Genomic DNA, 13,529 nt, shown 5'->3' with positions numbered 1-13,529 from the left:
GAGCTCTCGTTAACAAAATGGGGAAAGTGCCCACAGTCACTTTGTAAGATGCAGTAATTTGAATTTTTGCCAGCGATACAGTTTCAGATGTGTATGGACGTTAACATGACAGTGTAAGTAAAGGGTCAACTCAAAATCGGACCCCTGAGTGCACCAAAGGCATGTGTTTGAAAATCCAAGCTAGAAGCCACCTCCAATGCTTTGAGTTCACACAAAAGCATGTCTTTGTGAAATTTGTTTTAGGATCAGGAGAAAACCCACACTTTAAGATTCAACATAGACCCATGGAGAGTGAGGGTTCTAAACAAGCATGAGAGTAATTTTTACTACAAGCTCAAGGGATGCATAAAGGCTGGTACAACTCAGTTCTGGAGCTGAATCTTAGACGATGGGGAAGTGATGGACTTGGGATTTAGTTGCTAGACTCTTAATTTCAAGACCCAGTTAATGATCTGTGGACCCTGGTTCAAATCCTGTCCAGGGAAGATGGTGGAATTTGAATTCAATAAAAAATCTGGAGTTAGGCATTTAATGATGCCTATGAAACTGTTGTTGCATGTCACAGAAACCATTTGTCTTCCTATTGTTCTTAAGGGAAGGAAACTCTGTGGGTCTGGCCTACATGTGACTCTAGACCCACAGCACTATGGTTGACCTTTAACTGCTCTCTGACTTGCAATAAAGCTGACCCAGCCAGTGACACACAAATCTAATGAATGAAATAAAATCTAATGAGTGTTTGAGTCTGGGATGATAGTGGGAGATGTGTTTTTGTAACTTAAACAATAAAATGTTATTATTAAAACATTATTCTGCATAGTTTACAGAATCACAGAATTATTACAGAGTGGAAGAAAGCCATTCAGCGCATTGTGCCTGCACCAGCTTGATTATCTAATGCCAATTCACTGCCTTTTCCCCATATTCTGGTATGCCCTAACCATCAAAAATGACATCCAATGACGTTTTGAATGTCTCAATTGTTCCAGGCAGTACATTCCATACCCTAACTGCTTACTGGGGGGGAAAAAAAGGTTTTCTCACATCACCTTTGCTTCCTGTACACATCACTTTAAATCTATGCACTCTCGTACTCGTAACTTGTATGAGTGGAAATAGCTTCACCATTATCTACTCTATGCAGCCTGCTAATGATTTTGAAAACCTCAATCAGATCTCCCCTCAGCCTGCTTCTCTCCAGGGAAAACAGCCCCAACATCTTCAATCTATCCTCATCGCTGATATTCCTCATTCCTGGAACGATTCTTACAAATTGCTTCTGCACTGTCTCTCTCACACATTCGCATGTTGCCTATGAAGTGGTGTGCGCAACCATACACAATACTCCAGCTGACATCGAAAAAGTGCCTTGTACAAGTTCAACATCACAGCCCTTGCTTATGTACTTTTATGCTTGTTTGAATATAGCCCAGAATACTGGATTGTTTATTTACTGTTCTTTCCATCTGGTCAGCTACCTTCAATGATCTGTGCCCACGTCGCCTCAGATCCTCTGCTCCTGCACTCCCTTTCGAACTGTACCCCCTACTTTGTATTGTCTCGCAATGTTCTTCCAAACCAAAGTTCCAAACCTTACACTTTTCTGCATTGAAGCTCATCTGTCACCTATCGGTCCACTCCACAAACTTATCGATGCAATTTTGGAGCTCCATACTCTCTTCCTCACAGTTTATAATTCTTCCAAATGCAGCGTTACCTGCAAACTGGGATATTCTCCCCTCCTCACCAAGCTCCAGAACATTGATACATATCAGGAAAAACAAGGATCCCCCCCAATACCAACCCCTGTGGAACTGCATTATAAATCTTTCTTTAACCCGAAAACTAGTCATTAACTATGATTATTTTCTGATTTAATTGATGACGTTCAAGCAAGTGAGGGATTTAGTTTGCACAGGCGTGTAGTTAGAAAATAATACCGATAACAAATGGATGAAGAGAGATGTGAATCAATATAAACCACAGTTTTAAATCTTGTCACGTACCCACACTGTTCTAATTGGGGTGTGAAAAGAGGAATTGAAGTCATTCCCAGCAACATTCAGAGCTGGGATCAACTCCTATGCAGCAGGAAGACAAAAGCAGGATTCAGTTCCTACTCCCATTTTCAGCTTTTAATTTTCTCCAAAATATTTCTCGGACGTCGCCGCGTCAGAATTGACAGAACCCAAGTAGAGAGGAAAAACAAACTCTCTTCGCTTCCCACGTAACTTCCTTCCTTACAGTAGCTCAAACCCATGGCACTTCGCAGTTTCTGCCGGTTTCGGGCTGAAATATAAATTATTCCCCCGGCAGAGCGTCTGTACTGATGTCTCAAACGCTCCGAGAACAACACTCTTCCTGCTTCAGGTCTGGAACTGAAATAGTTTTTAGAACATTCGGAAACACTGAAAGATGCAGCTCCTGTTGAAGCTGCTTTTCATTTTGCAAACAGCAGTTCAAGGTAAGATGCTCTGCTCAGAACACTGGTACATTCATTCATGCTGGCGTTGTAGGCATTCGATTACCCCTTTAAAGGTTTTTCAGCTTTTCTATATGGTATGGAACTGCAGAGAAAGCAAGTGAGACACAATCATGTCATTTGGACAATTCGATTGAGATCACTGTTCAAAGGCCCACATCACGGTAGTTGGGTTAAGCCTCCTGTGTAAAAGTTACATTCCAGTTCAGACGATACTTTGTATATTGATTGTGAACCCTAACGCTGATGGGATTCAGAATATTTAAAGGATTTTTTTTAGATTTCAATTACAAGTGGGTCTGTCTTTGCACATGGTTCAACCTGATAGCAGCCACTTTCAGAGAACTGGAAATAAAGATCTCCAATGGATTTTGATGGTAACATCCTATTCATACGGTTTAATAAAAAGAAACAAATTCAAAACACGAAAAAAAATTACTGCAGAAAACCTGGAAACAAACTGTTGCATAGCTTAGAATTAAATCCGAGAGGTATTTTTAATGATGTCTTTGACATGTGATCCAACACAAAGGGCATTTCAAATTCACTGTTGTTTAAATTAAGTTTTCAAAGTTTCCTATTTTTTTAGAAAGAAATTTTAACTGAAGGCCGCTGAAAATGAATTTCTTTATTCCATCAGGTGTTCCGTCCATTGGTGAGGTGACTCAGCCACGTCTGATCACTGCCTTGAGAGGAGAGTTAGTGTCAATTAACTGTACATTTATAATTTACAATGGAATTGATGCTGACTGGGTCCATGCTAATTGGAAGAGGGATCCACCATCGGGGAATATTACCGCCTATGAGATGAAAAAACTGACCTGTGTTCCTAATGTTCCTCTGGGTGGTCTCAAACTTTGTGCCATACCGCTGAAGATTGAAAATGCTTCTTTTCATCATTCTGCTTATAAATATATCTGTGTGGTGAAAGTACCGAATATCTACCCTCCATTAGAGAGAAAAGGACAAGGAACACAGATACAAATTTACGGTAAAGTATTTACATTTTAAGTAATAAGTAGAAAGACATTTGATTGTACTGGGTGAAAGCACTGAGTCTGTATTCATGATGGGTACAGTAACATTAACACCAAACCATTTCTGAAATAATTCATTGTTGGAAAGCACATTCAATATCAGACCAGATTATTCAAACAAACTATTGCTAGCTAGAAGAATGCGGGAAGCAATTCATTGTGTGTCTGTAATATTGTTTCCTGAACCAGGTTTACGATAACTTGCCACTGTGGAACCAATGGGGAGATATAGGCCATCACTTAAATGAATTTTGCATATCTGCCACTTTCATTGTCTATTCTATTCATACCACAAGACATCAGCTCCTTTAATTTTATAGAATTTATTTAAGTATTATACCTGTTTATCTTACATACATGCTCATGTAACTTTTGAAGACTTTATCTGTTGCTTTGCAATTCAATTTAAAATTGAATACACCTAAAGTTGATCCAATATTTCAATATATGACCAATTATATGGAATCAATAATGCAACTTTTTATACAGCCAGAAAATGTTGAAAATGAATAGCTGGTTCTTCGATTTCTGTAAGAAGAGCTAGATTAATGTTTTGTTTCAAACCCTTCATCGAAACCAAATTATATATCAACCGACTACAATTAAATTGGACAAAGTTGTGATAAAGTATAAGGAAATATCAGACAGGGATTTCAGAAAGTAAATGTGAGAATTTCTATGTAAAGAATGCAGCTTCAAGCTAAAAGAGTCACTGCAGGAATCACACCCTGTTTTCAGTACTTAATGGTATTGTGTAAGACTGATCCAGACATAGGACAACGATCTACTAATGAATAATAATAATAAAGCATGCAGCACTCTGTCTCGTCGTGTCACATATGAGATGAGAAACCCGGTTTGCAGAGAAACAATACATTTGCAGTATAGCTTTGTTGATTCTATTCACAATTATTTAGGAATCTCAAAACTTATTTGGGATTATTATTTTCTTCTGAGTTTCACATCTTGCCGTGCACTATTTGTGTTATTTGTCACTTTTCTGTTAGTTGTTAATTGACACTCCAGAAAAAAAGATTTTGCTAATTACATTGTCCACATCTGTTGCACAAAAAAAAATCTCGTATTCCATTAATCTACCAACTATGTGCTCATTGACCAACAGTGCTTCCCAATTCATCAATGTCAAGAATCCTAAACGTTCATTCCTTTTTTCAAATCCTTCATTGACCTGAGTCCTCTCTATCTCTGTGATTTTCTCTATCCCAACAACACTCAGAGATTCTTTCAATTCACTCATTCATCCTGAGTTGCTTTGTCTCACCATTGGCAGCTGTGTTTTCAATTGCCTAAGATCTACATTTTGGAAATTCCTCCCCAAACCTCTCATTTCTCCATTTCTTCTCTATTACAACTCTTTTAATACAATCCCCTTTGCTGAAGCTAACGATCACCTATTCATATAGCTCTGTGCCTCAGTGTCAAATATGTCCATCGTTATTCTGTGAGAAACGTGGGAGGCTTTGCTTCAATGAAGATGCTTTATTCGTGCAATTGGAAAAAATGTAAAAACACCAATTAAAATCAATCAGTGAAAATTGCTAGAAAGGAACCTGCAATATTTGACTCATAATTGTGCAATGTGTACAAAAAAGAACACAAACTCATACACCACTGACTGAATTTTAAGTCAGGACTCCAATGTCACATACGTTTTTGTGTCCTGACCCTCTGTTGCATCGGTGCCTGATACGCGACATGTTTTTTGATCTGCGGACCAATTAGTGGCTAAGATATCTTCTGAAGGCATAGCAACAATTTAAAAATAGAAAGAAATTCCAGCTAACAGACTGTCATTGTGGAGTGAGAACTGCAAAGAGGGGCAGTGGGTGTTTAAAATGAGATGGAAGTGTGGCTCCTTGATCGGCATCAGGATGCTGCCTGAGCTAGTATTCAGTCACAACAGTGACCCAACTACCAACATGGAAATTGTTCGGATTCCTTGCTGTGATTAACACCAAGTCAACGAAACATACTTCCAAAATTGCCGATTGCATATTTCTGTCACTTTTTGTTACATTACTTCAAGGAAATTGTTCTTGATAGAGCAGTTAAGGAGTTTAATTGATTATCTGCAGGCAAGTAGCAGTCATTCCACTGAAACAGCATGTTTTAAAATACTTTTGATGAAACAGAACATGCCAACAAACGAGTATACTTACTATCAAGAGAAACTTTGAGCTTATCAATCTTTGGTTGCACTGCCTTTATGTTTAACGTTTTGGCTCAATTTGTTTCTGAAATTGATCTTGCCATATTTTAACTGTCAGTTACACACTAGTCAATAAATTCTCTCCAGAGGTAACATACAAGATACCAAACAATTCTACTGATAAGTAGTAAACATATTAAATGTATTGGTTAACAAAAATCTTATGAATAGGAAGTGAATGCTACTTAATTTGCAGTCATTTAATCAAAGTTGAATTCTACTAAAGGACAGGATTTTTCAAAACTAAGTGACCTTGACAGGGCCTTACATATAGCATGTAATACAAAGGAAAATTGCAAATTACACATGACTTCTGTCCAATGATATTGAGTGGAAGCCTGCAGCTGTGTTCATGAAGATTTCCAATAAGCTTCGGTTGTCTTCAGCTCTAACTTCTCCAAGTGGCCTTGAACATTCCTGTATGTGTGCCTGTTGTTGATGTCACTAGAGTAGAACTACAGTATATAGCCCCAGGGGAATTGGGCTCAAAATAAAGTGCTCCCAGACAAACATGAAGTAATGTAACAAAAGGTGACAGAAATATACAATCAGCAAATTTGGAAGTAGGTTACATTGACTAGGTGTTAATCACAGCAAGGAATCCGAAAATATAATGATCAACACACACTCATTTAGAACCAGCTTCTGCTGCAATTAATACACCATCAACTTGTCTTACTGTTGCATTACAGTTACCTTGTAAGTAAAGTAGAGGATAGGAGTGTGGTACATGAGTCATTCTAATTAGACAATTTCAATCGAAAAGTTGCAGCAAAAGATCCTGACACAACAGCAAGCTAAAATGACATTAGTGTAATTCGCTAACTTACATTTTGATTTTTGATTCCTTTAATCTAGATGAAAACTTACTTAACTACAGATGTGACACAATTTTACCAAAATGACAAATTGTATTTCTTTTCTTCTCTCTCTCAGAACTGTCTGAAATTTCCATTATGAATGGTAGTTTGGTTGCTGGACAAAAGTCTGTCCTGACCTGCTCTGTCCAGGGATTGTACTCTGAGAACATCTCCTTTATCTGGACCTGTAATGGAACAAACATGATGACAAACATCACTGTATCAACCTTGGAAGGAATTGTTAATGGTAAAACTGTTGTCACCAGCCAATTTCAGATCATCCCTCGAGTGACAGATCATGGAACTGTCTGTATGTGTCAGATAAATCATGTCATTTTCAAACAGCCAGTAACAAAAAAGATCAAACTAGATGTTATGTGTGAGTATGATCTTTAGCACTTTACCCATTGCATAAAATGTAATGATAAAGATATTTACTTTAAATTTGGTCTTTTTCTTATTGTCTCCTCAGTAGTCTCTGCTTACAACCAGGGAGTGTCTGTGCCATGTTCCTGTTTGTGAACTGCCCCTGTGTCCTTTTGTATCTGTCCCTTGATACTGTTTTGCCTTGTACTGAAGTCTTTCTGCCTGAATATACTTTCCATCACCTGACCCATCCAAAATGCCCAATTGACAGCATTGGGCTTATCACCAACTCTCAGTTATGTCTGTCCACTCACATTTTTGGCATATTTTGCCCTTTATCTTGTTCTATCCCTCTTAACTGTCCTGTAAAAGCTCTATGCTCTACCACCTTTAAAGCCTCCACTTATTTCATAGAAACATAGAAAACGGGAACAAGAGTAGACCATGAGTTCGCTCTGTCATTCAAGAATCCCTTCAATAGCTTTTTGCACTGAGCAGCTTCTCATCTTTGATGATTTTGCTCTTTATCTCAGTAACCCATTCTTGACCTTTCTTCTCTAAGTTCACTGCCCGCTTGTTGACTGTTGGCCTCTCAATCTCTATATACTCTGCAATCCATATTCACAGTTGCCAGTCCAACTTTCCCAACTTATGCAACCTCCCAATTTCCTTATTCCAATCACAAACAATGTAATCTCATATTACTTGGTTGTATCCCACACTATGTACATGCTTCTTCCAAGCTCATAACCCAGTCCTTCTGTGCCCACTTATGGAGAAAACATTCACTTTAGTCATTGTAATGGCAGTTCCAAACTCCGCATTGTCCAACCTTTTTTCCTTACATTTCTTATCTACTTATGTAGCCAAAAATCTGATCAGTCATTCCTTCAACTATGCCTTTGATGGTTCTCTTCTTAGTACTCTTTCCCACTTTAGTGGTTTCCCCACCACAGTGAGCACCTTCACGTTTTAAATCCAAAAGGCACAGGTATAAACATTTATGATGCATAATTCATTCAGCTATGCATTGTCAAATCTGATGTCATCACCATTTCTCAAAAATCTAAACATGTCTTCAATTTCCCTTTCTTCTCCAAAGCCTTCCCATAACCATGTCCATCTTTCATATTGCTCTTTATTTGAACTTTTTCAATTGGGTTCCAATGCCACAGCATAGAAATAAGCCAAAGCAAAGTCATTTGTAATTATGACTCAGGTGTACTCCTGCACTTTAACCTTCTCAACCTTTGTGCAGCATGTGACAGCAGTCAACCACACTAGGCTCCTCAAATATCTTTCCTCTATTAGCCAAATAAGTGTAATTGCCCTCATTTACGCTCACTCATATCTGTGCGACACCATTACCTCTGGTATCCTTATGGATCTCTCTTTGACCTTCTCCCACCTCTCACCTACATTGCTGAGATTATCCTGTGAAACAATGCTAATTTCATATGCATGCTAACAATATCCAACTTTGCATTGCCATCGCTCACCTGACTCCTCCATGTCTGTTTTTTGGTAGACGACATATTTGAGCTTGAGTTCTGGAAGACCTACAATGACCTCTAATTAAACATTTGAAAGACTGATGCCATTGCATTTGGCTCCCAACAAAAGCTTCATTGCCCGCTAAATTCCATCCATCTTCCCTGATCATTGCCTCAGGGTGAAACAGACATTTTGCATCATTTTATTCCAGTTTATGCTGAGATCAGCTTCCAGTCTTGTATCTTTTTCATCAGAATAACCTCTTACTGACAAGCTGGCAATATTGTCCGTCTTCGCTATATGTATCCTAACCACACCAAGTTCCACTCTCTTTGATGTCACTGTGTACTGACTTGCATTGGTTTCTAGTCCGCCAATCTCTTGATTTTAAAATTCTCATCCTTGCATTCTGCTGACTCCATAGCCTTGTTCCAGCCCATCTTTGCAATCTCCTACAGCTCTACAACCCTCTAATGTTGACCTCTCCAATCCATAATTGATTCAAAATATGCTAGATCATGGAATGATGCAATGTAGAAGAGGCCCTCTGGCCCATAAAGTCTGCACTAACAAAAAAAATCTATATTTAATCTAAACTAGTCCCACTTTCCAACACTAGATCCATAGCCTTGAATCTTTGAAATTTCAAATGCTCATCCAAGTACTTTTTCAAAGTCCTTTACAAGATTACCCACCTCGACTGCTGTCCCAGGCAGTGCATTCCAGGCTCCCACCACCTTCTGGTGAAAACAAAAATTCTTCAAAACCACTTTAAACTCCTATGTACAGCTTTGAAAGTGTGCCCCCTTGTTACTGAAATTCTAACTGAGGAGAACAGCTGCTTTCTATCTACCCTGTCAATTCTCCTCAGAATCTCATACACCTTATAAATCATGTAGATGTTAAAATACGAAATTCCCTCCATATATATCCCCATCTGTCTCTCTCTCTCCCCCCACTCTCTCTCTTTTAAGACAATCCTGACAGCCTTCTTCTTTGAACAAGATTGTAGCTACTGTTCCTTATACTTTCTTCCTTAGCTCAGTGTTAATGTTTGTCTGACTGGACGTCTGTGAAGCAATTTGAAACGTTTTTCTTTTATAAATGTGTTATGTGTTACGTAGATGTAATTCATAGATGTTATGTATATTAATTGGCCAGCATGTATCTGTGTGTGTGAGAGTTATTGTTTATACAAAAAACTGTTGGCATTTTCTTTATGTGTAGATGGGCCACGAGATCCAACAATAACATACAAGTTGAAAAACAATGACAGTTACCATCTCGGGACCAATAGCATCACTGTCCCCAAAAGTTCATTTGTGGAACTGAGATGCTCTGTGGATAGTAATCCAGTTGCCACGGTAACATGGTTGAAGAATTGGACAAACCACACTTCAACTGGATCAAGCAGTTCAACGTTAACGATGACACACTTCCAATCTCAAGATGCAGGAGTCTACTGGTGTGTAGCAAATAACAGCTATGGCTGGACAAATGGTAGTGTTTCGTTGGTGGCTTTTCAGGGAGGTAAGGATCGATGTACTAATGCATGTGTAAAGCTCTTGATGCTTGTTACAGAAGAATTATTTTAGGAAATAGGAACACAGATTAATTATATTTAGCATCTTCTTTATTTGTTTCAGAATTTGTAAAATTGAAATATTCAACTACTTAAAGCTATAGTAAATAAGCCTATTTCTGATGTTTAATCACTTACAAATTAAGCTGTCCTTCTGCTTTTCTGCAGTGCTTTGTAATGTAGTGCAAAGAAAATAGAAAACTAATGTAGTGCAGTTTTATCTATTAACTGCAGTGTATGTTAGGCACAAAAGTTGTAATGATTTCTGAAGAAAATGATAATATTTTTGTCAAGCAAAAATTTGAAGTTTGCAATCACATAACATTTGCAGAAATATTTCCAAGCATTTCAAATATTATACATTCTATTTACATTTTGCATCTGTTGCCATTCATCATTACTTCAAGATTAATTATTATTTCTTTCACAGATCATTGGTTGCTTTACATTGTATCTTCACTCGTTGGTGTTATTGGATTTATCAGTGTGGTAGCAATATACTTTTGTCTGATCTGGAAGAGACAATTGAAAGGTAAACTTAAAGTAAGTCTTTGGTTATAGGTGTTAACCTTTACATTGAGATCAATAGCGAGCTGTAAAACAATGTGGTTTTCACTAGCCAGTGTGACAATAGTCCTTCATCGTCATGTGTTTGTAAGTGTTCTTACTCCTGAGCTTATTTTGCATGTTCCATTCTTTCACTGCCTTATGTATTCTTTTCAAATCAGGCTAAGCTCTGTGGATCTTTTTACAAACATTTCAGCCAAACGTACATTTGTGGTTCGGGAGAGCCCCAGCTCTGAATCTAACCTTTAAATTGGCTGCCATGCATTTCTGATTTTTGCTTTGGGGACAGGGGCTGGATTGGGAATTAGGCTGCGTGACCCAGGAAGAGTTTAAGAGTTTGCAAGTTCTTGAGTTGGACTGTGCAGAAAGCCTGCACCAGCACTCTACTGTTGTCAACATTTAAAAATTGTGTTTAAAACGTAAAATATCCCTTATGCTTACCACTGCCCACTCCCATCATCCCACACACTCTATACCCCACCCATGCCATCTATTGCAACCTAATGCCTTTTACCAATATTCGATGTCCTCTCTTCCCGTATACCAAGTTCATGTTTACTTCCACCCACCACTTTTTCCCTCTTTTACAATCATATCAACTCATTAAGCATCCTCAGTACCCATGCCCAAAAGAAAAAATATAACACTATTACTTAAAGTTCCATGTCAAAGACTGCACTGTAGTTACAAAAGCACTCACATTAATAAAAACATATTTTAACACTCCTTGACAGGTTAATGCTCATCGAACTCTTAGTGACTTCTTGAAACTTGTTGACATTCCTGGGACTTTTTGACAGATTGACTCTTTTTGACAGGTTGGCACTTCTAAATGCCTGCTGACAGTTCTAGACATTTCTTGACATCTCTTAGCAATTCCGAGTCTTTACGAACCTTTTATGCACACCGTCCTACCCTGTTGATAGTTCCAAAGCACAACTGACAACTCCCCCCATGACCAAAGGATCCCTGACTCCACACCTAAAGTGTCGACAGTCCATAACCATAAGGTGTATTTCAATTCTCCAAAGGGGGATCTTGGCTATCTAAAGGAAATGCACTGAGAACAGACCTACTCTTACATGGTCAGTCTCTATACTTTGGGTCCGACATTTCGCTGACGCTAAAAGCCTATTTCAGTGTAGGCAGCTGGTTATTTAAATGCCCAGCTGCTTCCAGAATCTGCATAAGCGTGATGACTGAACTGAGCCCATTATGCCACCTGGAGAGATGGAAAGTATCAGATTTGGGTTCAGCACTTGTGATGTCAGGCTACTTCTATCATTTTCACCACATCAGAAATGCTCGCCAGTGTGCCGAAAACCTAGTCCTCTGAATTTCATCGCTTGTGTTATGGCTTTTGAAACCTGAGTGATCATTTGCTAAACCAGAAAATTAGGTAATAAATAAAACCAGAAATACCACATGATTTTTTGCAAATACTACATAAGCAACATTTTCTATTACTTACCAATTGTTTTGCAGTTATGGTTGGACTCTGGTGCAAGAGGTGAATCTGACCATACTCCAATTTCCTTTTATTTCAGTAACTTTCAAAATTGATTCATGGGATAAGAGCGTTGCTGGCTGGGTCAGCATTTATTACCTTGCCCTAGCTGCCCTTGAGAAAATGATAGCAACTGCCTTCTTGTACCACTGCAGTTCATTCGATGTAGGTAGATCCACAATGCCGTTTTGGAGGGAGTTCCAGGATTTTGACCCAGCAACACAGCAATATATTTCTAAGTGAATTGGATTGAATTGAATTAGCTTTATCGTCACATGTGTTCAAATGAGTACAGTGAAAAGTTTACAGTCGTTGCATTACAGCACAAGCCCAGGGACAAAGTTACCTAGTACAAATACTTAAGATCAAATTCTTAGGAAACAAAACAAAACAAACAAAAAGAAATCCAGCATTATAAGTCATAGGAATAAAGTAGAAAAATAAAGAAGTAAGGATTGTGAGTGGCTTGAAGGGGAATCTGCAGGTGCTGGTTGTTTTCCCCTGTATTTGCTGCCCTTGTATTTCTATATGGTAGTGGCCTTGAGTCTAGAAGATGGTGAATTCTGCTATTCATATTGAGGTAGATGGTACACAGTGCTGCTACTGAGCATCATGGTGAAGGAGGTGGATGTTTCTATGTGGTACTGATCAAGAGGGCTGCTTTGTCCTGGATCACATCAAGCTTCTTGTGTGAGAGAGCTGCACTCATTCCAGGCAAGTACCCCATCATACTCCTGACTTGTGCTTTGTAAATAGTGTACAGGCTTTAGGGAGTCAGGAGGTGATTTACTCGCTGCAGGATTCCTAGCCTCTGACCTGCTCTTGTATCCGCAGTACTTACGTGGTTAATCCAGTTCAGTTCCAGAACAATGGTAACCACCAGGATGTTGATATTTTATATTCTCTAATATTCAACCAGAAGTGTTACTACATGGAAACTGAACATGAAAGAAACATAGGGACACAACGGCTCACATGTCAGTATGCAGAGGGAATCTGCAAAAGTTGCATTAAAGGCTTTGACAATATTGTAAAGACATCGATCAAGACAATTGTGTAGGATGACTGGAAGGTGAAAAAAATCCATGCCCTTTGTGAATGTGAAATTAAAGCTGTAATTAATATTACACATATTTCAGTTGTTGATAAATAACTAGAAGCAAAACATGGGATCAAATTACACGCAGGAGTTAACCAGGGCCCGTTGACACAGATTTCTAAAGGATGGTCAAATAAAAACAAAATATTTCATATGCTGGAATATTGAGATAAACAACATCTGAACAGGTCTAGCAGCATCTGCAGAGAGAAAAACAGAGTTAATGTTTCGATTTCAAAGACTTTTCTTTGGAATCTTAAGAAGTGTCTTCGGATGTGAAACATTAACTCTTTCTCCACAAATGC

General features: G+C 38.5%; 1 protein-coding gene across 1 annotated transcript in view; it reads left to right on the top strand.

Moving 5' to 3' along the window:
- Positions 1 to 2,237: 2,237 nt before the first annotated feature.
- The window catches only part of LOC109915509 (myelin-associated glycoprotein-like), a 59,935-nt gene continuing 48,643 nt past the window's right edge, over positions 2,238 to 13,529 (top strand). Inside the window, exons 1-5 of the mRNA XM_020515141.2 lie at positions 2,238 to 2,464; positions 3,123 to 3,473; positions 6,686 to 6,988; positions 9,697 to 9,999; positions 10,482 to 10,583. Coding sequence (XP_020370730.2) covers positions 2,416 to 2,464; positions 3,123 to 3,473; positions 6,686 to 6,988; positions 9,697 to 9,999; positions 10,482 to 10,583 — 1,108 coding nt within the window. The 5' untranslated portion in view covers positions 2,238 to 2,415. The remainder of the gene's footprint in view (positions 2,465 to 3,122; positions 3,474 to 6,685; positions 6,989 to 9,696; positions 10,000 to 10,481; positions 10,584 to 13,529) is intronic.

This window comes from Rhincodon typus, chromosome 32 (assembly GCF_021869965.1).
Source record: "Rhincodon typus isolate 14 chromosome 32, sRhiTyp1.1, whole genome shotgun sequence".
NCBI lineage: Eukaryota > Metazoa > Chordata > Chondrichthyes > Orectolobiformes > Rhincodontidae > Rhincodon > Rhincodon typus.
The sequence above is the reverse complement of the archived record's forward strand: the minus strand, read 5'-3'. Positions and strand labels throughout refer to the sequence as shown.